Source organism: Ambystoma mexicanum, chromosome 3p, assembly GCF_040938575.1.
Source record: "Ambystoma mexicanum isolate Mex_15411 chromosome 3p, UKY_AmexF1_1, whole genome shotgun sequence".
Taxonomy (NCBI): Eukaryota; Metazoa; Chordata; class Amphibia; order Caudata; family Ambystomatidae; genus Ambystoma; species Ambystoma mexicanum.
Window position 1 is genome coordinate 757,507,006 of NC_090925.1, and position 27,148 is coordinate 757,534,153.

The 27,148-nt window shown below is 45.8% G+C and overlaps 1 protein-coding gene across 1 annotated transcript in view; it reads right to left on the reverse strand.

The window, feature by feature from the left end:
• Positions 1 to 27,148, reverse strand: part of LOC138580813 (long neurotoxin 1-like) — a 261,591-nt gene that overhangs the window by 155,970 nt on the left and 78,473 nt on the right. The window contains exon 3 of the mRNA XM_069651666.1: positions 7,030 to 7,128. Within this exon, the coding sequence (XP_069507767.1) occupies positions 7,030 to 7,128 (99 nt within the window). The remainder of the gene's footprint in view (positions 1 to 7,029; positions 7,129 to 27,148) is intronic.

Sequence of the window (27,148 nt, forward strand, 5' to 3'; positions counted from 1 at the left end):
GTATCAGCCGCATCCATCTTTGGCTTCTGATTCTGCCAGTACTCACCAAGGATGAAGGTGATGGAACTACCATTCTATTCGGTACTCTTGCAAACCCAAGCCTAAAAGGCAGGGCCTCCTCAATTAGGGTGACCATTCTTTTGATACATTCCTCTGTTCATTCAAATAAACACAAACAAAGATGTAGGTCAAATGAAAGAGCAAAAAAGAAAACACCAGGTATGTGCCAGGCTGTGGAAATAAGCCTGGGTCTTAATACTGACAGTTTACTGTACATGTGAAAGGAAAGGAATAAGGTCAGCACTAACCTGGTGAAGCTTGGGGCTCATTCAGTTATTCAAGGGGTGATCTGGTGGCAAAAAGGCTCTGTTCTCACTCTGGATAGAAAGAGAGCGCAGAAGCATGAACTAACTGGACTGACTTACGAAGGTCGAGTATAGTTCTTAAGGAGTGTATCTACCTAGATTGACAGAGAGTGAAGTCTTGTAACTGGTGAGTGACCAGAGTAGCGGTTCCAGGGCAAACCACAGGAAAGACGAGCATGGAAAACAGGGAAGAAGTAGGGGAATTAGTAGGGACCTACCCCCGGCGGCACAGGGACGCACTAATGACAGGATGGTGCATAGAATTAGTCAAAACAGCAAAGCGTCTTTAGCCCTGTGCACAACACAGCCCTCCATGGTTCCGCAATAAAAAATTGTCCACAATCCCACAGACTCAAAGACCAAGAAACCACAGTAAACATAAGGCAATCCAATAAATATCAACCGGTTGTTACCAGGTAATCAGCAAAAACAGAAGGACCAAATCGGAATCCAAAGCAGTCGGTAGTGCAAAAACAGGGTCAAAGGAAGTTCAAGACAAGAGGCACAGAAACCACGATGCCGACTTCCCCGGCTATTGGATAAACTGTTGCGCAACCATACTTGCTGAATCCGTCTATGCCCACCTTACTGTCACGGGACCTCGCACCTGTAGAGCTGGCATGACCTGCGCGAGGGCCCCATCCCACTACGGACAGCACAAAGTGGGTCCGATCCAGGATCCCCTGTCACGGCGGCCTACCTTGATCACGTTCACAACCTAGTACAGTCATGACTAAGGGGGCTAACAAGAAGCAGAGGTCTATCAATATGTTTGCGAAGTCAACACATAAACCTGGCGAGGCCCAGCCTAAGGACGAGGCCCCCCCGAAATAACCACTGAACCTACAGAACTCGAGAAAATGATGGAGTACATGCGTGAAGGGTTTACTACGCTACACTCAAAACTGGACAATATGAGCGGGACAATTAGCTCAATGAAAGCCTGGATGGATAAAACAGATACCCGAGTGATGGAGGTGGAGTCCAAGGTCAGGCATGCGGAAGACAGCATCACAACACTTCAATCTGAGGTTATCTCATTGTCTAGACAGGTCCAAATGGTCAGCAAGAAAAATGACGACCTAGAGTCAAGCTGCGTATTATTGGGGTTCCAAAGGAGAAATTCGACGGTCACATGGAAGATTAAGTTGAGAGAATACCTCTCTCCCTGCTTGATACCCCGAAGCTCTCACCACAATTTGCGATTGAGAGGGCCCATCGATCACTGGACGCGAAACCCAGACGCGGTGCCCACCCTCAGCCCATCATAGCCAGAGTGCTAAATTACTGCGATAGAGACGTTCTGCTATGCGTGGCCAGGGCCAAGGGGGAGCTACAGCTCGGCTCCGCCAGGATTCACCTATACCCAGATTTCTCAGTAGCCATCTAACAGGAACAGAATACTTTCTTATCCGCTAAGAAACGGCTCCGGAACCTGGGAGATAAATACTCCATGATGTACCCAGCAAAATTGAGAGTTGAACACTCAGAAAGGGTCTTCTTCTTCACAATCCTGGAAGAAGCCTCGAAATTCATTGATGAACATTTCCCTGGTTAATAGCTTAACTCCTCTTCCACTTGTGGACCCTTTTGTAATTCTTTACTATATACCTTGCCCACAGGGCATGAGATGCCTCTATGGACCCTGTCCATTAAATCTCCTTCTACAGCTACATGATACTAGGCCATACACGTAGATTAATTACAGATTTATATCATCTTCTCATGATGCATCTTTAATGTTCATTTGAATTGTGCACCTCACCATGGTTTCTTAATGCCCACATCGGTCTGGATGCCGTTCTAGGCCAGAACACAGCCGCCATGCAGTGCTACGACTATTGTTGTTTTCGATTATGAATCTATTGGGGTTTCACCCTTCTGATTGGAAGGGGGTGGGGGCAGAGGGTTAAGGGGAGGGACAAAAGTTTGAAATGGGTTTCTAGGTCATCAATCCTCTGGTTGGGAGGAGGGTGTATTTGGGGGGGGGCGGGAGGATGGGTAACAAGTTTGAAAAACAGCTTGACACCCAACCGAGGAATCGAGGTCCAGACTACTTCCAAGATAACAACATCAGCACACCATCTCTACCAGTCTGGTTGATAACTCATGGAACATGTCCTTGTATGGGTATGCCCCCACGAAAACATACTTGGCGACTAGATGGCGGATGAATGTATTGTTTCCATGAGCTGGAACATCGGAGGGCTAGGTAATCCGATCAAAATGCGTAAACTACAACTATATGCGGAACGCCGAAAGGTGAAGGCACTCTTTTTTACAAGAAACTCAAGCATTGGCCGGAGCTGTGAGGGGTTCGCCAGGGCATGGGGTCCCCAACGGTATTACACTACCTATTCTACCCAAAACAGGGGGGTCATGATACTAATTCATAAGTCTTACAAATGTATACATAAGGTAACACACATCGATAGCCTGGGACGTTATGTATTGTTGGTCGGTTCACTCCTGTGTAGGGAAGTGGTTCTGCTCAACATCTATGGCCCCAATGTAGATGATCGTGATTCTTTTTTCTCATCTTTCTTCTCTATTGGTCGAATTCCCCTCATCCCTATACTCTGGGGGGGAGACTTCAATACCATTGTTAATGTTGGTTTGGACTGTCCTGGCGCCAGGCCTCGCCAGCTTACTAAAACCTCTAAAACCATCATTGAAATACAATCAGAACTAGGTGTGGTTGATGCCTGGAGCATGATATACCCCGACTCTTGACTCTTTTCGTTTTAGTCCACATTCCACGACTCGCACTCACGCATAGACAGATGGCTAGTCTCTAACATTCTCGTGAGAACTATTGCTCAAATGACCATCCTGCCGAGAACCTTCTCAGACCACTCTCTGGTCACTGTGGAATTAAAATGGGGCGAGGTCTACGGAAGGACTCGCTCATGGAGACTGAAACCACACGCCTTGATAGATACGGTATTTGAGTAGGAACTCGGATCCAGTATAGATGACTTCTTCTTGCTGAATGCCGGGTCAGTGGGATCTCAGGCCACATTATGGGAGTCATTTAAAGCCTATATCAGGGGTATTGCACTAGCCAAGGAAGTAGGTATCCGTAAAGTAATTTGGAGGACCATCGGGGAGAGCGAATCACTCCTTTTGGGTTATGCTGCATCACTGTCTACTGCTATGCGGGGCGAGATAGGCACGGCTCTGGATACCTTCCGTGAGCAAGCCGAAACGTGAGCATAAGTTCATTGACAACGCCCGGGTCGCTCTGAGCTATGGGGAGGAAGAATGCCCCGGATGCCTTTTAGCTAGATTAATCTCTCAGAAAAGAGGGGCGGCCCATATCCCTGCCATTGAAAGGATGGACGGATCCTTGGCACTCTCGTCTCAGGACATTAATGACAAATTTCGCTACTTTTACGAAAACCCTCTATACTAACACTGACACTGCCCCTATCGCTGACATTGAGTCCTTCTTGGATAGCTTACCCCTATCGATGCTGTCAGCAGAAACCAGAGACTCCCTTGACCATCTGGTTACGGCAGAGGAACTTTCTAAGGCGATAAGACTCTCTTTCCTCTGGTAAGGCACCAGGTGCGGATGGGCTTACCACCGAATTTTACAATTTCTATAAAACTCGCCTGGTCCCCCATCTGCTCGCTGTTTGGGAAGAGGCATGTGAGGTCGGTAAACTTCTCCCCTCCATCAGGGAGGTGATCATTTTGGTTCTACTTAAACCTGGAAAACCGGCAACACAATGTGGGTCCTACCGACCGCTGTCACTCATCAATTGCGATGTGAAAATATTTGCCAAAGTACTTGCTCTCCGGCTGGCCCTGTACATGTCATTCATAGTCCACCCGGACCAGTCCGGCTTCATACCGGGGCGCTCCACCTCTCTTAATCTCTGATGGCTATTTAACATTTTTGCCCAGATTGATCCAAATGCACAGGCTGTAGCAGCCACCTTGGATATGCAAAAAGCATTTGACTCTGTCTCCTGGTGATACTTGTGGTTGGTGCTTGAGAGGGGCCGTTCATTTTCTGGGTAAAACTTCTCCATGCTTCCCCTATGGCCAAGGTCCATACTGAAGACCGGTGCTCAGCCCTATTCGAGATAGCTAGAGGTACCAGACAGGGCTGTCCCTTCTCACCCTTAATATTAGCATTGGCTATCAAACCTCTTGTGGACCGGATCCATCAACGACAAGCGCATTAGGGAATCAGACTAGCTGGGGTTCCCGAAATCATTTCTCTCTATGTGGACGATGCTTTACTTTACATTTGCTACCCGGAGGACAATCTGGCCCCTATCCTAGATGACGCTATCCTTTTTGGGTCACTGTCAGGCTTGAAGGTCAACTGTACCAAATCTGTACTGTTTCTGTTGACCGATGCCACTGCTGCCCCCGGCGATCTTCGTGGGTTCACCTGGTCTCAGACAGAGATCGCCTATCCTGGGGTCTTGGTCACACGTCACCGGACACCTCTGTATGATCTCAATTTCGGGAACTACCTCGCTTCTCTTGCCTGGAAGTCAGCCAATTGGGCCAAATTACCGATTACACTAGCTGGGAGGGTGGCAGTTCTCAAGATGATAGTCTTACAACAACTCCTCTACAGATTCCTGAATGTGCCGCTCTGGCCAGGTTCCGAGTTCTTCAAATCACTGACCAGAACCGTTAACACCTTTCTTTGGCATTCCCGGGGCTGCTCGTCTGAAACTTGACACGTTAGCTACCCCCACCACTGTGGGTGGGTTTGGTGCCCACGATTTCAAGGGCTACTGGATCGCTGTGCAGGCCCACTTCGCAGCCTTCTGGTTTGACACTGACAAATTCCCCCCCCACGTTAAACTCAAACGCATGGTGGCTGGCGAATTGGATGTGTGTTCCCTGGTTCTCCCCTCCCTGGGCCTTAAGTTACCAGATCCACGCATGGAATAAACATTGGAGAAAGACGGGCACACCACACCTCATTCATGTCAACTTTCCCCTATAGAACTATCTTTCTAGCTCCACTCGGGTGGATGCAGCGACAGTCCGCCGCTGGGTTGATGGAGGCTTTGCCACTGTTCGGAACGCATTCACCCTGGGGACCTTCACCGAGTGGCCAGACCTGCCCGATCCTGTACGGGGTACACCCACTTGCTGGCTCCAATACATTGTTTCCGACATACCCTAAAGGGCAGATGGCCGGTATTCCCTTTGATCCCCCGAGATGACCCGCTCCTATCTGAGATTATGATGGGGAGCGTCGCCAGAGGGCAAGACTCCAGAATTTATGGCCTCCCACAGGGCAGAACGGTCCGTTCTTGGGAGGGACTTAGAGAGGTATGGAGCAGGGACCTGGGTACCGATATAACAGAACAGCGATGGGAGTCTGTGTGCCTGTACACGGGATGTCTCCGTAAACTCCAAATTGCGCCTTGCATCGGGTAATCATGGATACTGTTGTTACCCTACTCGAGAGCGCGGCAGCTGTGACACATTGCCTAAGTGCATGGCATCTGCTTAAGCGCCATGGCAACCGCCAATGCCATAGGAAAGGAGATGCCGAGATACGCTGTTTGCATATCAGATGCGCGTTATGGCGAAGGTCCATGACACATGGGAAAGGCACTTGCCAGGCACTGGCATAGTGGTATTAACTGACCATTGATGGTATCAGGTGCAAAATGGTGCAAGTACCTAGGCATCTAATGGGAGTGCTTACCGAATGCCTAATACTTACACAAGCCAAAAACTGTTGCTTCTGCCAATGCTTGTTTTCAACAGGATTTCAGTACAGGGCAAGCATAGTGCTTATAAATAGAGTGGCTGAAGGCAGACCTAGTTACAACATTTATATTACACCAGTAGCACATTTACTGCTCCATTTAAGTCATTACCTCTCAGAAGACTGCTCTGAAATAACACTGGCAGGCACTTTGAACACAAAGTGTGATGGTAAGGCTTGAGCTGAAAGAGTTCCCAGGAGGAGGTGTTTTGGGCGGGGAGGGGCAGACACTGGGTAGGAATGGCATATGGATTAGCATGGCCATGGGCAGTCAATGGATTGGCAAAAAACCAAACAACGCCTACAAGCTTTGTGCCCCTCTTCATGTGCCATTCTCCTTATCTGCACTCTAATGCAATAGTTTCGGCAATTGGGCTGCGCAGGTCCCACCTAATAACGCAAAATAATAAATATGGTGCCATCTATGACTTACAACAAACTCCCTGTTAAACACTTGTGCCCGCTTCCCTTTCCTGCCAGGATTTAAATGCTCGTGAAAGGTTAAGAGCCCGAGCCTTTCAGAAGAGGGCATTTCAGCAGGTCTCCGTGTGTCGCAGAGCGCAGGCGCAGACCTGTTATGCCACAGACGCTCAGCGCGCCTGACAGCCATTTGCAAAGACCAAGAGATCTATTGTAAAACGATGCACACACTTGTCACCGACACATAAATCATGCCACAAGTAGCATCAACCCAACATAACAGCATGTTCACGGAATCTGGAACATCACGGTTCAAAACCCACAGTCGTATAAAGGAACGCATACACAGAATAGCAAAAAAAGGCTTTTAGAAATCAAAGTGAAACATATAGAGTGAAATCCTATGGCTACAGTCCCAGACATTCACAAGCACTAGACAGGACTAGAAAAGGAAAGGTCATGAAATAAAGCTGGCTCGTGCCCACTTACTGCCCACATCTCGGAAGGTCATGCATCGATCCTCCTTCGGTTCGCAGTGGTTGGGGACGCAGAAATCTCCGTCACATTCGTAGCACATCAGCGCCTCATCTGGAGAGAAGAGGCAGAGGGAGAGAGAGGGAGAGAAAGGGAACATGTTATGTTAAAGGTACTCATATAGCGCACTGTCACCAACAGAATGGTTCCCCAGGCGCTCTGGCAGATCTGTAAACAAGAAGGAGGGCGGGAGGGTTAGTCTGGTGGAGGGGGAGTAGGAGATTGGGAGATGTGGTGTGCTGTTGGCGGCTTCAGTTCGGTATACACCGTGCTCTGAGCAGCATCGGATCGGGCGAGACCTTGTGCGCTGTAAGTTTTGTATATGTGCTGTTTGTGTGTTGTTGATGCAGTGTGGTAAAGTGCGTGCAGATTGCTGGGTGAGAGATGGTTCTGGGAGTTTTGGGTGGGTTGAGTATGCAGAGATTTTAAAGTTGGGTCAGTGGGGTCGGTATCCTGGTTCTAATACTTCTTGTACCATTTGAGCTTTATTCCTGTGGGTGAGGCAGTTGCTGATTCTTTATAGGCTGTCTGACTGTAGTGTGTGATGGTGCGGCGCGGTTCCAGCTGTATCCTAATTAGCATTGTACGGTGTGATAGGAATGTCTAATTTCTCTCCCTCCAGTGTGGGAGCTGAGGTTGGGTGCTCCCTGTTCCCTTGCTATCTATTGTGAAATTAGTCTGTTGGAATATGGAGTGTTTCAGGGCCAGGGTGCTGTTAATGAAACGTCATAGTACTTCTGTCTTGGTCAGTCTATGTATTCAGTCTTTAGTTTCCTCCTGTCGTGGCTATCTCTCAGTTAGTCGTTCGGTATGTCGTGGAGTGTCTTCCTTAAAAGCTATTGTTTGGTAATTGCTTGTGTGTGGTGTCGGTGTGCTCTCCCAGCTGTCTCCTGATGAGCATTGTATAGTGTGATTGGGTGTCTATTTCTCATCCTCTGGTTTCAGAGCTAAGGGATGGGTGTTCCCTATTCCCTTGCTATCTATCGTTACAACGGTCTGTTGGAACATGGCTATGTTTTGGGCCAGGGTTATATTGATGATTCGTCCTGGTACTTCCGTCTTGGTCTTGCTACGTATTTGGTCTTTTGGGTCCGGTCATGGTTGTCTGTCGGTTAGTCATTCTGTTTGTCGTGCATTTTCTTCCTTAAGATCTTTTCCCAGTTGATTGCTTAGTGTGGATCGGGATCTGTCTCTTCGTTCATCGTTGCTTTAGTTGTGTGTGTGTCCCTGTGGGTAGCCTTCTAGTTATGAAGTGAAGTGCCGTACAAAAAAACAGACAGCTCCCATGGTGGAACATTTTGTAGCACAAAAGCATGGACCCACAAGTTTTACTTGGACTATAATTGAGAAACTAAATACCCCCAGGAGGGTGTGGGGGGATATTCATGATCTCTTATATAGACGAGAACAACTGTGGATCTTCTGTCTAAAAACAGACCATATTGGGCTCAACGAACAGATAAATTGGCAAACGCTAGCTACATTATGAATAACCATCAGGTAGCGCTGATTTGCCTTCTTGCAATTTTTTCGTCATTTTGTGATTTTTTACCTTTCTGCAGAGTTAAACTACTGAGATACAAGAATAAATTTAAGTGGCTCATGAATTGCCAGTCGGCAGCTAGTCCCCAATTCGGATTGTTTTTTTCTGAACTTTTTAATGTGTGCATTGGAACTTCATGAATCCTTAAAAATTGCCCCCAAAAACATTTTGGCAAACAATTTTCACTCATAAGGTTTGTTTTCAAATACACTAATTCTCGATACCTGGCACCCAGGATTCCAACTAGGAGTGCTTTTACTTTATTTTATTTGACATTGGGAATTGTCCCCCACCAATGCAACTTTTGCGAGCCGATGCAGCACTTTGCCCCTCTCCGAAAAGCAGCATCCGTATCTATGGCTCACAACACTCCAAGATGGAGTTACTACAACCAGATGCCCGCGTCGAGGTTTCCCATATGTCCGTCTTTGAGGTTTGATGTCAGTTTCCGTAATGCGCATGTGTGAACTGCATGCACACTGGCGTAACAGGGCCCCCCGCGTCCCCTGCAGTGCGGTGGGCCCCGTAACCACATGTCCTGGGAGGGGGCCCCACTTGAAGTAAAAAAATATGGAAAAAAAATGTTTTCAATTTTTTTTTAGTTCTTTTTGAATTCACTCTGCATTTATAAAGAAATAATTTCTGTAACAGAAATAATGTCTTTATGAAGGCAGAGTGAATACAAAAAGAAACTTTCTTTTTGAAGTCGGGGGGCTACCACCACCCCATGACATTAAGACCCTAGGCTGGAGGCCTCCATGTCATGGGGTGGGTGGAGACCTATGACTTCAAAAATAAATCGTTTATTTTTGAAGTCACTCTGCCTTCATAAAGAAACTATTTCCGTTATGGTTCCGTCCTTAACGGAAATCATTTCATTATGAAGTCAGAGTGACTTCAAAAAGAAACAATTTATTTTTAAAGTATTATGGCTCCCCTCAACCCTATGACGTGTGCGTGTGTGAGTGTATGGTGAAAGAGTACACACAAATGTATGGGTGGCTGGGTATCCGTGTGTGCGTGTACGGTGAAAGGATGCACACTTAAATGTATGGGTGGCTGCCTAGGTGTGCCTGTCGGGTGTAAGGCTGCACACTTAAATGTATGGGTGAGTGTCTGGTAGTGTGTGCCTGTATAAGGAAAGGGTGCACACTTAAATGTATGGGTGGCTGCCTGGGTGTGCCTATATGGTGAAAGAGTGCAAACTTAAGTGTATGGATGACTTGGTGTGCGTGTGTATATATGGTGAATGGTGTGCGTGCTTGTGTTCAAGGGCTCAATAAAACCTACATTTCAGGGGGGCTAACCCCTCAAATGTTGGGAGAGGTGCTAACTTCATGTGTGGTGGGAGAGGAACAAATTTATTTGTGTGGGGGCATCAAACTTCTTTACGCATTTTAACTAGAATATTCAAGTACAGCTTCAATGTTACAAGCAGTTAACTCTCTTCTTTAAGTCTGAAAGCACCCACTTATGGACTGCTGTGAGAATGACTGGTCTCCTGTTCCCTCTCAGCCCTTCCAATCACTCCCCTGGCATGCAAGTACTAAACCCACATCACATTTTCAATTGCCTAAAAAATGTGGCTTTTGAATGCAGGTACTAACAGTGAAATGCTGTACATTAGTAATTGCTTGGCCGGGACCTTGTTAACAGCAAAACCCATGTGCCGTTTAACATCTGTGTCCTTTTCTGTTCGGCAACTGCTCTGTAGGTCAGCTAGGTCAAGTCAACATAGCCCACAATTTCAGAGGGAGTGTGCTGAAGCCCAGTGCGCTCAATGGTGTTGCACCACTACTTATGTTTAATGCCTTGATTACTTATTGGTAATCTTCATTACGCAGTACTTGTGTATGGTGAAGTACTTGTGTATGAGGCACTATGCCGCATACACAAGTACTGGGATGAGCTAGAGGTACGTGAAGGTAATGCCTGACTTAGTTACCTGTAATCTTCATTGCTCCTGGTCCCACTCTTCCTCATCCCAGTACTTACCTATGAGGCATGGAGCCTCATACGTAAGCACTGGGATAAGGAAGAAGGACATGGGGGTAATTCTGGGCCAATGAGCTGATTTTGGAGGTTGGGTAAGGGATGGAGGGAGAGGGGGTGTGTGGGGTGGCGGGATTGTGCAATAAATCATAATGGCCGTCCATGTCCATGCTAAGCAGGAATGATATGTGGTATTAGTGGCTAGAGTGGCATTTTTGTGCAGCCAGTCTAGTCATTCCTCAGTTTGGTATGACTTTTTTTTAACATGTATTTCTGATAAAGCCGTCCTGCTAAGTGTAATTACCTGGCTAGACTGGCATTTGGGTTCTGCCATTCTAGCCGTTTCTTATTGCGGCATTGTATATTTTTCTGGGCATCTGTGATAAAATTATATGATATGATAAGTCATATATAACGCACCTTTACACAAGTGTTTTTTTAATGCGTGACAAGACAAGGGAAGGAAAACAAAGGGAGGACAAGACAAATGATCTTACTAGGCCTTGTGCCATTCAGATTGTGCAAGTGCGAGAAAGAGAAGTGCAAGGGGAAATGGAGCGTGGAAGTGCAAGGGAGCGGGGAGGGGAAAACAGGGCAGCAATGCTCTGAGTAAGTGCAGCCAGGGCAGCTCGGCTCTCTGTAGTGCAAGGAGAACAAGGGACTGTAGGGTTACAGTTACAGCCCTTAACTGCGTGGTAGGCCAAGAGGCAGTGCAAGGGTGACTGATCAAGAAAGAGCCTGGACTCAGTGAGACTGAGGGTAGCCAGGCAACCAGTTGGTACAGGAGACAGGTAGGTCCGCAGGGGAGGGAGAGAGAGAAAGCAGAGAAGAGGAACGTTTTGAGCTGCTTCCAGAACTTCAGGTAGCGCAGCTCAAGTTTGGGAGGGGCAGGGAGGCATTCTGTAGAGGAGAGAGATCTACCCCCCACTCTCTGCCTGGAGAAGCATCTAACCCTCAGGGCTCGAGAAGGAAGGTATTTTGGAAGAGAGCGTTGGAAGTAGTGTGGACCCCAGCCCCAGAAAGCCTTGTGGGCAATGTAAAGGGTCTTGAACTTGATCCTTGCAGCCACCGGGAGCCAGTGGAGAGATGTCATGGCTGGAGAGATACAGTCCCTGGGCTTGAGGCCAAGGGTAAGTCTCGCAGTCCTGTTCTGGATTAGTTGAAGAGGGCGGAGAGTAGAGAAAGGCAGATTGAGAAAGTGGCTGTTGCAGTAGTCCAGCTTAGAGAGAACCAGGGCTCTGGAGACAGTGAGCGTCTGGGGGAAAGTGAGAAAGGGAAGAGTCCTTTTGAGGAGGTGCCACTGGTAGTGGGACTTCTTGGTGACGTCCGAGATGTGAGGAGAGAAATAGAGAGTGGAGTTGAAGATGACACCAGGAATGAGCGAGAGAGGAGAGGAGGCTGAGGGGAGCCTGAAGGAAAGCTGAGTGTCATCTGCATAACACTGAAAGTTAAAGGAGAAGGTAGAGATCAGGTGGGCCAACGGGGCAAGTAGAGGTTGAGAAACCAGGGTGAGAGGATATAGCCCTGTGGAATGCCACAGGTAGAGAGAGGTGGCAGAGAGAAAGGGGCCACGTTGGACCTGGGAGGGGCGGCCCAAGAGGAAGGAGGTCAGCCACTCCAGAGCCTGATCCATGATGCCCAGGTTCTCACAGAGTTGATTGATCAGGATGGCGTGGTTGACCGTGTCGAAAGCAGAGGAAAGTTTAAGAAGGGTGAAGACAGAAGGAATGCTGGAATCAAGGTTAGCGATCAGATCTTCACAGGTGTTCAGTAGACAGTTTCCATGCCTTTGGCAGCTCTTAAGCAAGAATGATGGTCATAGAGACAACCAACAGATTCAGTGTGGAGAGTAAGCTGGGAGATGTCCAGCTTTTCCAAAAGTTTGGGCGAGGGGAAAGTTCCAGTGGCAAAATAATGATTACAGAAATCGGTCAAGGCCGGAGAAAGGGTGTCAATATGGTCCTTGATGATTCTGGAGGAGCGGGCGAGCACCTGTTTCAATGACACTTCCATAGATGGGACTTGTCTAGAAACCTTGTCAGGTGTTAGAGAGAAAGAGGAAAAGGGAGGAGGAGAGGGAGATATGGCCAAAGGGGGGCTGAGAGAGGAAGAGGAGATAGTGGACAGGATGTCCTGAGTTCTAGCAGAGAAGCCATACAGAGGGCCTGTTGAGGGAACAGGAGAGGTAGAGACCGCAACAGGATTGGCCAGTTCCTTTTAGATTTTAAAAAGTTTGGCTGTGTTGTTAGATGCCGCAGAGACGCAGGCTTGAATTTGTACTCTCTTCTTGATAAGTCTTATTGCTTTCGACTGGCATTTTGGTGCAATCAGTCTAGGTATGTCTAAATGTGGCCAGGCATGCTTTACTGTAATGTTATTATGGGTCTACACTGGTCTACATTGTGCAGCCAGTTGGACATGTTTTCATTGTGGCATGGCATTTTTAATAGCAAAGCATTTATGTTCCTGTGCACTGTTGGTGACTTGCATGTATTGGATTGGTGTTACCCAACAAAACAATAGCAAACACTGGCTTTTTAGCACATTTTTCTCAGAAAATGTGCTGTATATTGCATTAAAACACATATTTTTATCTTTTTCCTAATGCAGTGTACGACAAACCCATTTGTTCGTATTGCGGTAGCGTGGTAATCTAAGCCGGCTCAGAGTGTGGCGCGACCCGTGATTTGTTGCCAACTGGGGGGGGCCCACAGCATGGCTCGCAGGGGGGGTCCCCAGATCTTGTGTTCCACTGCGCACACATACGGATACAAACACCAGAACATTACAGTGAACTAAATCATCTCGTAACGCAGTAGCTTGAACGAGAGACAACACGATCAACTAATCCTGATACATCAGGTAAGCCGCAGCTCGTGCCTCTGTGCATGTTGCAGCGCACATGGATCCTAACAAATGCGTGCCCTGAAAGACATATCGTACACCCAGTCCCGACTGGACTGAAGTACTGTATGAGATGCACTAGATTTTTTAACAATTCGCTACAAATGCAAATTGAAATAAGTCCCTTTTAAACTCCTGCAAAAGATTGAAAATGTGCATTTTTGCAGGACACGTCAGAATGCTACAGATTGAGAGGCATTCGAGTGAAAAAAGTCACCCGATCCACCATTTCAAAACAGAGTGCTAAGCTGCCTGAAGGGTAAGAAATGTTATTAATCAGGCACAATCTAATCCAAGTTGGGGTCTTTAACAAATCAAAACTTTGTCTTGGACATAGTAAAAAAGTTTTAAAGTTCTAAGTGTGGCAATACCGAGCAGAGAAAAATAATCAATACCCAGCAGAGAAAAAAAATAAAGGCAAAATGGCTTCAGCAACGTATTTGCCACACATTTTTGATAAGTTTTTGAAGAAATTATTGTTAACTCGCATGAGATAGGGCCAGTTTCTCTCCCTATCCCCTCACCCTAGGTAAGCTCGTCAGCGCAACCTAGGGATAGTAACATCACAAGGGTTTAGGAGTAAGAATATATGAATAACTCTTCAAATTGATGAAACCTGTGACTTCTGCTGTGTGATAAATGTATTGGGGAAATTCACAGGAGTACCCCCTCCCCCCTTTTGAGTCCAACAAGTGTGTTTTTGGTCCTTGTGGATGATTGCCAGTCCTCCCTCCACCCGCGTCTGTTTTATTCTGTTTGCTTGGATGCATTTGAATTTTTCAGGCAGGCAGTTGTTGAGGGTGATCTTGTAGTTGTCGTCTAGCCATGTTTCTGTTACAAATAGGATGTCGATCCCTCCGTCGCAAAGGAGATTGTATATTTCGGTGGCATGTTTGGACATTGACCTTGCATTGATTAGATTGCAGTGGATCTTTTTGGTGTGGTTTGGCTTATTAGTTGTTCCTTGTTTTGGTATGCAGTTGTTTGGTTGTGGTGCATCTTTATTGCTGTTGATTTGATGAGGATGAGGATCAGCGAAGGCTGCATCTTCATTGAGGGTTGGAGAGTAAGAACATAGTCAGCTTTCCTTTATTCATGTTTAGTTCTGTGCTTCTCTCCGCACGAGTGAGCGCTGCTCAGCCTCTTGCCTATTCAATGGCTGGCACTTTTCGGGGCAAGAGTGTGTGCGTCGGCCAGTGGTGGCGGGGGCGTGATCAGGCTCTGTAGAGATTCACCCAACAAATAAAATGTAAAGTAGTATACTACACAGATAATGCAATGTAATGTCTACAAATATAATAACATGGTACAGATGTAAGTTTAAAAAACTGTTGATTAAAAAAAATCAACTTCCATCCGTGCTACCAATAATTACATACTTTATAACCTGTAACTTCACAAAGACTGAGATACTGTTAAAAAATAGATGTTAAGAAAACTGTTGCGGGTGAGTTTCTATTTATTGCCAGTGTGGCTGAATGCTGAGTCACTGCTGAGTCACTGATGCCACAATTCTCATATTCTTTTAAATTTCTCTCAATGTCCTCATCCATACCATGCCACTATAGCCTATAGTCTTACACAATCCTAGATGCCCTTCAAGAGAAATGTCCATAATCACATCCCTCAGGCCGTGAAGTGCAACTACTCTATGTCTCCTAACCAGTAAGTTCCCTTCCATCGCTGATTCATTCCACACCCTGTGAAATCTTTGAGCCCTTCACTCGCTTCCTCTCTAGGCCATCCACCACAAACTCCACTGCTCGCCTAGAATTCCCACCCACTTTGCCGCTTTCTGCCTATGACTTCTCCTGAATGACTGTGGTATTCACAAAAACTTCCTCCTCCATTTCTCATTAACCAAACTGGCACATTCCACTACATTTCTTGATAACTCACCAGCTACCAAATGTTTTCTCTTCATGTACTCCATCTCAAAATGTAGTCCCTGCATCCCAGTTATCCAGCAAAATATTCTTCTGGAGAAACCATCAAGGCCTCTCATACTAAATATCTAAACCAGGGGTTTATGATCTGTAACAATGGTGAATGGCCTACCCCACACCCAGGATCTGCATTTCTCAATGCAACACACCTGCAAAAGCCTCCCTTTCCAGTACTGAGTACCTCCTCTATGCATCTCTCAAAATGCCAAAAGCAAATGCCACTGTGTCAATTTCCTCTCCCACTGGTTACATCAACACAACGCCTATTGCATTTTCACTGGCATCTGTGTATAAGTATACTCTGGAATCATTCCTCAACCACTTCAGTGCTGGAGCATCAAACAAGTTTTGTTTTATAAGTTTAAATACACTGTCACAACAATCATTGTAACAAAATCTAAATTTCTTCATTGTTAAATTCCTCATTCTCTTTGACTTGTCAGCCAAATTTGTTGTAAAATTACCACAATGCTCAATCATCCTCCAGAATTATGCCACTTCTCCCTTATTCGTAGGGGTCTTCATCTTTTCCACTGTTTCAATGTCATCCTTTTTTGGTTGAACCCCTTCCTCTGAGACTTTGTACACTAAATAAACCACCTTAAATTTCCAGAACCTACATTTCTCACTTGATATTTTTAAGCCTGCCACACACAAATTATTGAGCCTTTTTCATGTTCTTCCAAATCCTTTCCGCACATCAATATATCATCTTGATAACAAAGAATACCTACCAAACATCCTATTAGCTTATCCATGACCCTTTGAAAGACACTTGAGGTTGAAATAAGTCCATCCTCTTATACCTGTACGGACCGAAAGGTGTTAATAAAGTGGTCAATTTCACTGCATGCAACTTGACTTGATGGTAATCCGCCTTGAGACCTAATATCGAGAACATACCCACCCCAGAGACTTTGGTAATGAGTTCATTTATCTTGGGAAGTGGGAACCTATCAAGAATCACGTTCCTATTTAGCGCTCTGAAATATGTACACAACCTGACTATCCCAGTACTCTTCTTGACCACCACCATTGGACTCACCCACTCTGCCGCTTCAGTCTCTTCTATTATCATTTCTCTCCAATCCCTTAATCTCATCCTTTATCTCTGCTCTCATAGTGACGGGAACCACCCGAGCTTTAGCCCTAACTGGCACCGCACATTCCGGAGTCTAATCTTATGCACAAATCCCTTGGGGCTACTTGTATCCTTTCTAAACATATCTCAGTACCAGGCTTCAATCTCCTGTGAGCCCCCCTCAAGGACTCTTTTGTATTCTACTGTCAACCCTTGTTTGGGATATACCAGATCCAGCTTTAAACCTAAATCAGCCTGCGCATCCCATGACAAAATATCACACCCTTTTTTCGTAACCTGGACATATCCTATTGCCTTTCTCTCTTTAAATTGCAAAGTAGCTTCAAACATCCTCAGAACTTATGTTCGTGCCTCTCCATGTGCATGGGCGGACACTATTGGCTCCTGTGAATAAAGCAATGCAATTTCTCTTTCCATGTATCCATGCTCGTGAGTGTGTAATCTGCCCCACTGTCAATCAGCATACTAACTCTAACACCATTCACATTAATCAAGGGGCGAGACATGGTCCTTTTTGGGCGTGCATTAACAACGCTCACTTCCTTTTCTCAAAGGCGTGATCCCAGTCCAATCAGTGAGGAGGTAACTTACTGGACTGACTTGTATGAGACCAATCAATGCTAGCAGCACCTGGCGATGTGGCCTTACTTGCCACACTCACAACACACAATTTGAAAAAGCAAAACACTCTGTATAACTGGCCAGATGTTCAGTACTGCAACAACAAACTGCAACAAACGTCTCCTCACTGTGTTATACTGCTAATATATATTCTCTCTGCTCCATCCTTCTAAGCAGAGGGCTAACATTTTCTGTGAATCCTTTTACTTTCTCTGATTTCTCCAACATGTTGACATTGTCACTCGTGGCTCCTTCATGCTCATGCTCCAGTTCCTTTAAGCATGTTTCGGTGTGCTCCACAATTTTCGCTACCTTAATTGCTCTCTCCAGGATTATGTCACCATTCCTCTGCAGCACCTGGAGAACTGTTTGGTTCTTGCACTTGACCAGCAGCTGATCCCTGAGATGCTCCTCCCTGCAGTGCTCAAAACCACACTTAATCGCCAAATCACACAGGGGAGTTACAAACTCCTCTATTGATTCATTTCCATTTGCTCTCTGGTGCAAAATGGTAGCGCGCCAGAATCATATTCTCCTTAATGATGTAATGCTTGTCAAGCTTTAGAAAGCTTACTTAAAATGCATTCAACTCTCCACATTCTGCATCAGTGAGTTTGGGCAGCCTCTTGTAAGCAATTTGTCCCTCATGCTCTAGAGCAGAGGTCTTCAAACTGTGGGGCGTGGTCCCCAGGGGGGCACGGCGCCATCCCAGGGGGGGCGTGAGAGCCCAGCATGAAATGTAAAAAGAAAATGTTTTTTTTTAGATTGGAGGAAACGGGCAGGGGACTGCTCACATGGTCGGACTGAACCATAAAACTGTCTCAGGCACCAATGAAGAAGTGGCCTGCAGTTGTAAATGGATATTCACTCCTTTAGTCACAGACTGTTTGAATAGTACCCAAGGGGGTGTTTTCTGGTAAAATGTAAGCAAATTGTGATATTTAAAGAATATTTATTCAGCAGCAATGGTCAAAACTACTAGCTGCATAGTGAAGTAACTCATCAAACTGGCCCACATTGGCCAAAAAAGTTGCCCATTTGGACTGGTCTACACTAGCATTTTTCATTTTTGGAACGGGCATCACCATATTGCCCTATATCCACCCAGTGTCCCCCTCAACCATTATGGAAGCACTCCCTCAGCTGCTTTTTCCAGCTGAGGGAGTGCTCCTTGGCTGGCTGAAATGTCAAAGGGGAACACAATTTCCCTTTGACAGTTCAGTTCCCCAGCCTCACATGCTCACTGAGCCATGAACCGCTGGGGGCGTTTTGCTTCTCCAGCCTTGCATAGCTCATTGGAAATGCTGGCTGGGCCACTGCATGTTTTTATGTGCAAGGGGGAGCTCCTGCGCCACCTCACACATACGAATAGAGCAACCTGGAGCGGGGCATTTCAGCACCCACACTCAGGCCCCTGCAGAAAGTATGTTTATGTTCATTTATTTTGTATTTAAATATGTGTATGGATTCATGTATGCTTGTGTTATGAGTGGGTGTATGGTGATGGGTGCGCGTATGAATGATAGAGTGATTGCGGGGTGAATGTGTGTGTGTGTGTTTGTTTTGGTCCGTTGAGCTGATTTTGTTGAGTGGGGGGTAGAGGAGTGAAGGAGGGTTGTAGAGCAAAGGCATTTTAAAAATGCCTTGATTGCACAACCCCCCGTACCACCTGCCAAAAACAGCTGTCCTTCTGAGGCGCTGTGGAGCCCAGGGGACAGGAATGGTATTTTTTTTTTACTGGATATCTATCATAGATGTCCAGTCAAACATACCATGCTTTCCCCCTTTACCACCCAGCGCCAATTGCAAACTGTTTGGCTTTAAGTATGCTCTAAAATGCAACATTTTAACCCATTATTTAAAAATAATTCACGGGTGGAAAACTCCCCTAAGAACTCCCATTGATTGGTTGGGTCTCCCTCGCTGCGCTCAGTTGCTATTGGCATTTTTCTGGGAAATATTTACCCCTCCACCTAAAAAATTCACCAGTTCCCACTGGCCCTCGGACTGTGTTGGGAACGGGGCGGGAGGGAGGCCAGGGACTGTGGTGTGAGCAGGATGGGCAGGAGCACTGGGATAATGGTGGGAGCAGTATGGGGAGAGCCCAGGGTCTTTGATGGGGTGGGAAGAGCACAGGGACTGGGAGGGAGTGGGATGAGGGAGTCCTGCGACTGTGATGGGAGCAAGTGAGGGAGGCCAGGGACTATACTGGCAGTAGGGTGCGGTGGTGGCGTGCAATAGTTCATAGCCATTTGTACATATTGTCCATTTGGCATTTTGGGGGGGGGCGGCTGCCCACATTTTGCTCAGGGGGGACCAGGCCAAAAACATTTGAAGACCACTGCTCTAGAGACAGTAATACAACAAGGAGTCACTCCTATCTGTGGCAACATTTGCACCATAAACGCTGTGGATATAGCGTACGTATTCCCCTTCCCGTCAACCTACTTTATGTGCAGTGCGCCAGGTGATTTTAGAAACAGTGGAGGTACCGGTAGGTCCGGGTATGTTTTCCATATTTGTGCTTCAATCGGTAAGAGAATGTGCACCCCCCCCCAGCAAATGGTCAATACTCATCCTATCTTTTGGCACTTAAACCAAGTCCATTTCCTTCCGCTCTAAACCATACCATTTTATTTCAATTCAATGTATTAATTTGCAACATTCATATAGAAAAGAAAACATTAAACTTTATTTTAAAGTATTCATCTCACTGCTGCATGCAAACTTCTGGGAGAAGCTATGCGACAATACCCACACTCCTCCCTAGGCAGCTCTCTTTGCACGGTGAGGGGGTCTGGTTTCCATGTGCAACCCTGGGACATTGAGACGTCTGCATTGCTCACTAACCAACAGCAGAAGGCACGCAGCTTATGTAATGCGCGTGAGCCGCTGACTCAGACCTTATGCGCCTGTTCTCACCTGGCGATCTGGGGGGCTTCCCAGATCCACTCTGACACCGTGAGTGTGCAAGAAGTCTTTTATTTCCAATTACATCGATACAGCAGCCTCAGCCCCACTGTTCACCTTCCTCTTAACCCCACCAACCTCCCACATTTCAAATACCTACATTCCACATTCTGATCATTCCCAACTCCTTCCTGATGGGACTCTCCTCCCACATTCCACATTCTGATCAGTCCCAACTCCTTCCTGATGGGACTCTCCCCCAACATTCCACATTCTGATCATTCCCAACTCCTTCCTGATGGGACTCTCCCCCAACATTCCACATTCTCTTCAGGGCTTGTCTTTTACTAACAAGTTTCCACATTACCATGATGCAATGTTGTCTGTTTGCAGTTGCATTTGTAACACAGAGCTGTGACATTTCATGTCTTGTGAAATAGAATCTGAGATGATTTTCAGGGTACCCATGTTTCCAGGATTGGCAGGTTGAGTGTTAGGTCGTAAAACAATAATGTGTAGGGCAACATTGTGTTTATGTGCATAGTGGGTTAGCAGTTTCTTTAGCAATTGTTGTCATATGTTATACATGCCTTTTCCCCAGGATGTCAGATGTAGAGGGTTGCAATATGAATTTGTACAGAAAATGGTAACTATAAAATGGATGTGTCATGTTTCAGACACGTCCTCTGGTAGACCACTAGAAAAGGTGGATCATTTTAAATACTCAGGGATGAATATAACCACCAAGAGTGTGAAACAGGTCCCACTACAGTCCATTGCTTCAATCACTTCATCAGCAATTAGCCAGTTGCGCCAATTGGATAGAAGATTTGGTAATTTCTTCTTATCACCAGTCTTACTATATTATCATCAGAAACTTGTTCCTAAGATTATTTACAGGGCTGACACCTTTCTAGAAAAGAGAGATTGGGCAAGGGTAGAAGCCAGGATTTGGAAAACATGTCTTTGCTTGGCACAAGCTGTTCCTTTGCTGGCTATTCACCCAATGCTGGGCATTCTTCCTCTCGATTCGCGAATTGCCTGGGATCGACTGTGTTTATTTTGAAGTTTCTTGGTTCCCCCTGAAGGTTCTTTGTTTACCTTTTTTGAGGAGGTTATGAATGTAAATTCTTGCCCAATTCTATCTGCATGGAGCAATGAGTGTGTGAATGTATTAGGTGAAATTGGCTCATTGAAATATGAATGATCAAACTTTCCACTTTGTGTAAAGAAAAAGCTGTTTCTTTATGATTTGGCTATCAACAGATATGTGTTTATGACATATGAACGTTTTAATCATTTTGTCTATGACATAAAATCTTTCAATGTTTTACAATCATTTTTATTGAGGCATCCTTCTAAATGTTATCGAAACTTAATGGTGAGACTAAAATTAAATGTGCTTCCCGCACAAGATGTTATTGGTGCTAGGCAAAAAATGCCAAAACATATAAGGTTGTGTCGACTTTGCAAAAATGAAGTTGAAACTCTAGAACATCTCTTTGTTCGATGTGAGGAACTGACCCACCTGCGTAATGAATTGTTCATTTAATTTCGGCCAGTTGAGGATGAGACTTTTTAAGCATTTTATGGCATCATCTGTCGTGTGATCCTTCTACTTCTCGCTGTATTGCTGCTATACATTTTTAGCTTCTTTATTTTTAGATGAAAAGTATTTGTTAAAAGATCTCTTGTTTTATGAAATGCACTTGAACTTTTTCTGAATTGTTGAATTCTAATCTTGTGCCATATTTGGCATTTTATGCTTGTGTGAAAAGCTTGCGTAAAGCTAAACCCTACAATACATGAATAAAAAGATGGAACTTTTCTTTGGAGTAGGTGTAAGGTTCGGGTGTCAAGAGGTAGAAGTGGTGAGGCATCAGTGTGTAGAGTTCTATGAGACTTGTGTAAGCTCGATGGGCCGAATGCATATTGTGGAAAGTGTGTGGATGTGTAGGTATTGAGGCAGGTGGTGCAATGTGCACAATCTCTGTATAAGGACGTATAGTTATTGAAGTGCTGTGAAATAATGCACACACACATTGTGTGAGGATGTATAGTTGTAGTGTTGCTGGAATAGCGTGCAGGTGTTGGTTTGGGATGGAATGTGTTGTTACTGAGATGTTTTGGAGTAGTGAATGCCAACCGTGTGTGGTTGTATTGTGAGTCGTGATTTGGAGTGGTTAGCATGGCACCACTCATGGTTGCTCATAACTATGGCTGTGTAATCTACACCTAGGTATGCAGTTATGGAGAGAGGTAGTGCATGATGGTAGTGGGATGCGTGTTCCAGTCAAGAATTGTCATTAGAAGTAGTTGTGGTAGGAAGGGGAGGAGGCTTGCTAGTGTTTTGTATGGTTGGATGCTGCATGTGGAGGGGTGATTGTGTGTGTGTGTGTGTGTGTGTGTGTGTGGTGATTGTCTTAAACGCTTACATTTTAGGGTCATTAGTCGTGTGTGTGTGTGTGTGTGTGTGTGTGTGTGTGTGTGTGTGTGTGTGTGTGTGTTAGAATTCCTGCCTCAGGGATTCCACTGGAGACAGCTGGAAGTTGAAGCCTGGATGGTGGGCACCGGTGGGTCATTCTCTTATGTACTGGATTTACAGGACTGATAAGTGACGTACCTGCGGCTTCAGGAATCTTTAATTGCACAATAAACATATACTAAAAACTACAGGTTAGGCACCAGCAAAAGGGATGGAACAACCTTTTAGTCACAATAGTATAAAACACAATGTTCAATTAGTTATGTGGCTGTCGGAAACCTTTAAGGCTTTCAAAGGCTTTCTGGGGCTCATTACAAGTTTGCCGGTATCCCGCCGGTAATTCCAGGGGGATACCAGCCAACTGTGCCTACCGTAGTACCGGGATATTACCAGCGGCAGAAAGTGTGGTATGGTAATATCCCATTCCATGGAGTCCCTAGATTGCTGCAATTACCGGCACTGGACTACGAGTGTCAGTGTTTCTGGCATTTACTTGCCGGTATGGGCTGGATTTAGCAGCAGGTCAGGCCTGCTCGTAGTTTTGTGCCCCAACCGTATTTTCTGGTGTTTCCTCAGTCTGAAAAAATGCTAGTGCCAGAATTACTGGCAATTTTTCCATCATTTTTTCCAGACAGAGTCTTGGTTGGATAAAGCTGTGTATAAAACAGGGCTGCCCTTTAAGACAAAGGCAATCTTCTGGAGTAGATTTGCATGCTTTTCAGCTAATTTGCAATCTCAAAATTCACTTCTCAGTGCCTCTGAACTGGAGATAAAGGTCCTGGTATGGCCACTGGGTGGCGCTCTGGCCTGTTGGCAGATGCAATCTCTTCTACTCTTGCATCTTTATTAACAGACTAGGGCAGCAATTGTGCCAAATCACAAGGACAGGTTTGTCTCCAGTAACACTGAAACCCAGACCTAATGTCCGGTTGCTCATAGTAGGAGGGGCCCTATGCTTTCGTGAGGCAAATGCTCATCACAACCCCCGCACTGAATGCGCTAAATTGGAAAGAAAAGGCAAGGCAAATGCCAACAAAAAATGGAAAGCTGTCAGGACAAACACAATGATAACTAGGTTTACAGAATGGCATGTTTTATTCACTACCACAAGCATTGAAGCCATACAAATGGGGAAATGCGCTCTAGAAATGACTGCTACAAAACAATATGCAAAACAGCACAAATATCGGTTTCAAATCACGAAAAAAGCAGTTCACCTCTGATCCTAGCAGGCCGAGCAAAGTATACAGACATCTCAAGTTGCACTCTCAACCATGATCTGCAAATATCACACACAACTCGTTTGTCCAATGTCAAGTGTGATATTGAGAAGTCCATCCAGGCCAGGGTTTATTTTTTCTTGACATTTTGGTGCCTGCGGTTCTTTTACTGATAGTGGCACTAACATAACGTGCGGGTGCAAAAATGCAAAGAAACAAACAAGGTAGGATGCACTACTCAGGCCTGACAAGGTTTGAGGTGCCATAGTTCTGCTTCATATGGAGTTAGTGGGCAGCAGCGAAGGAGCAGGAAAGTGCTTGCTCTATGCATGTGACAGTGATTCTCAGGCCCAGCTAATGGAAACAGTGAAACAACACGCCCCATGATGCAGAGCCTGCCAACTGAAAAGCCAGTGCTGCATGGAGGAGTCATAGATGCCAGGGGGGCATTAAGAAATATTTAAAGCCCTGCGGGATTCTAGTGTTCTCGCTTGATCTTCCAGGCTGTGCCATGTCAAGTGTGAGATACCTCGCCACTTCTGGCCTCTAAAATACTTAAAGCCTTGCGGGAGTCTAGTGTTCTATCTTGATCTTCCAGGCTGTGCCATGTCAAGTGTGAGATACCTCACCACTCCTGGCCTCTGAAATACTTAAAGCCCTGCGGGAGTCTAGTGTTCTCGCTTGATCTTCCAGGCTGTGCCATGTCAAGTGTGAGATACCTCACCACTCCTGGCCTCTGAAATACTTAAAGCCCTGCGGGAGTCTAGTGTTCTCGCTTGATCTTCCAGGCTGTGCCATGTCAAGTGTGAGATACCTCACCACTCCTGGCCTCTGAAATACTTAAAGCCCTGCGGGAGTCTAGTGTTCTCGCTTGATCTTCCAGGCTGTGCCATGTCAAGTGTGAGATACCTCACCACTCCTGGCCTCTGAAATACTTAAAGCCCTGCGGGAGTCTAGTGTTCTCGCTTGATCTTCCAGGCTGTGCCATGTCAAGTGTGAGATACCTCACCACTCCTGGCCTCTGAAATACTTAAAGCCCTGCGGGAGTCTAGTGTTCTCGCTTGATCTTCCAGGCTGTGCCATGTCAAGTGTGTGATACCTCACCACTCCTGGCCTCTGAAATACTTAAAGCCCTGCGGGAGTCTAGTGTTCTCGCTTGATCTTCCAGGCTGTGCCATGTCAAGTGTGAGATACCTCGCCACTCCTGGCCTCTGAAATACTTAAAGCCTTGCGGGAGTCTAGTGTACCATGCAGAATTTGTGTTAGGAGACAGGAAAGAATGTTAGCAAACCTAGGGCAATGCAATGGAAGTGATGATGCTACAGATGTCCCTAGTAAGATACAGAGTTTGGTCTGTTTGAGAAAATGTAATAAAGTACAGGCTCCTGGGAAAATCTCAGTACCACTGCCCCAAACTCAATATTACTGAGCAAGTTTTTACCTTGGCAGTAGGACAGTAATTGTGAAACTAAGCCTGAACATACAGTTGCAAAGTCCTTCTCACGGGGGTGACTAGTCTGGAATCTGTCTTGAAACCAAGGTGGGGAGCTCTGGTGCACTGAATTTTACTTGCACTCTGAATATTGCATCTTCCTGAATGATCTGGCTGGGATAACAGCTGAACTTAAGTAACCCCCCCTCAAGTCTTCCTCCCTGCCTCTGATGGCCAATGTAGATATATTTATATGAGCGCACAAGGATTTGTCTCTCTGCACCACTCTCTATGAGTAACTAAGATCAGTAAACCTAGGCATGCCAAAAGTGGCCTGTCATTTTACTATCACCTATTTAGTCTGCTTTCAATGGCTTTATTTATTTATTTATTTATTTATTTCATTTGTTAAGTGCACTAAACCCATAGCCATCAAGGCGCTGGTTACAGGCGGTTATGGTAAACGATCCATAAGGTACATAGGCGTCTAGTAGCTTTAAGTAGCATAAGGATGCTGGTTACAAGTGGTTGGATCAGACGAGCGCATAAGGTGCATAGTGCATGCGGAGGGGTTGCAAGGGAGGAGTTGCTTCTGGATCCGGCCCTGGCAATAGCAGACTGCAGGAGAAGGGGCAGCTGCGTTGGGCTTTCTTGAAGCTAAATGAGAGTAGGGGGCCCATAAAGGCCCCCCAAGATAGCTCTGCACAGGCTCCCTACTCATTCAGAATGAAAGTCCTCTGGCTGTCAGTGAAGTAGAAACAAAAAATCCCCGAGCTTCCCTACCATCCCTGCCTTTGGTAGCGAGGCTGACCAATCAAAGCGAAAGCTAGGTAGGAGTTGGCGAGGATGGGAAGCATGCACTAGACTACAATACCCACAGTAACCATAAAGGGCTGTCCACCAGACATACATGTGAAGGAGATCAATAGCTGTTTACCCTTTTTAAACACATACACAATAAGAATAACTATGCAGAAATATACACCAGATGCCAGTGATGCTTGGTGAACCTGCAGAGTTCCACAGCGAGATATTCTGTCCCCTGTTCCCTTTGGCCGTAACATGGTGCCACCGGGGCAGCTCCTCACCAGCACTGACATCACGATTCACCAATATGCAGATGCCACCCTGCGACAGAATTCCATCCACGAGGGTTTCATTTTTAGCTATAGAATTATGCAGGTATTTCTCCTTCTGAAAGCTAGACCTTCTAATCAAACCCACTTTTAGAATGCTCCATGTCAAAAACACAGTGCATGCATGTATCTTTGCTGTGACCTTCTCCTGGCATATCCAGGGCCTACTCTGCAGTAGGTCCAAAGGTCACATGCGCATTGCCCAACAGCTGATGGTACACAAAGTTTCAACAGGCAGAGGTGACTTTTTAATCAACAGCATGTTTAACTCAAAACATAATAATTCTGTACCGCAACACCTTGGTGGCATGGTTTGTTTGTTTGTTTGTTTGTTTATTATTTGTAGTGCGCGCCTAACCCAAGGGTAGCAGGGCGCAGAAGAAACAAGAGGATTGTGAAGCTTAGGTTACAGGAGTGCAATAGATGGAGTCCAGCTAAGGTTACATTGCTGGACGACATCAAGAACAGTGAAAGCCAATACGGCAAATTATAATTACAGGAAAAATACAATATTTACAGGTTACATCATATGTCTAAGCATAGACGATCAGTAGATGTACAAAGTTATACACAATTTACAGTAATTAAGTATAGCGCGGCAAGGAAAAGCATTAGTTGTCATGTTCCTTGAGCCAGAGGATGGTATTGGATCTGAATTGAAGGTAAGGAAGGTCTTCCCTGATGGATGGTGGTAGGGAGTTCCAGAATTGTGCTGCTTTAACAGGAAAGCTATTCCCTCCAGACATAGTGCGTTTGAATCTTGGCACCAGAAGGAGGTTAGAG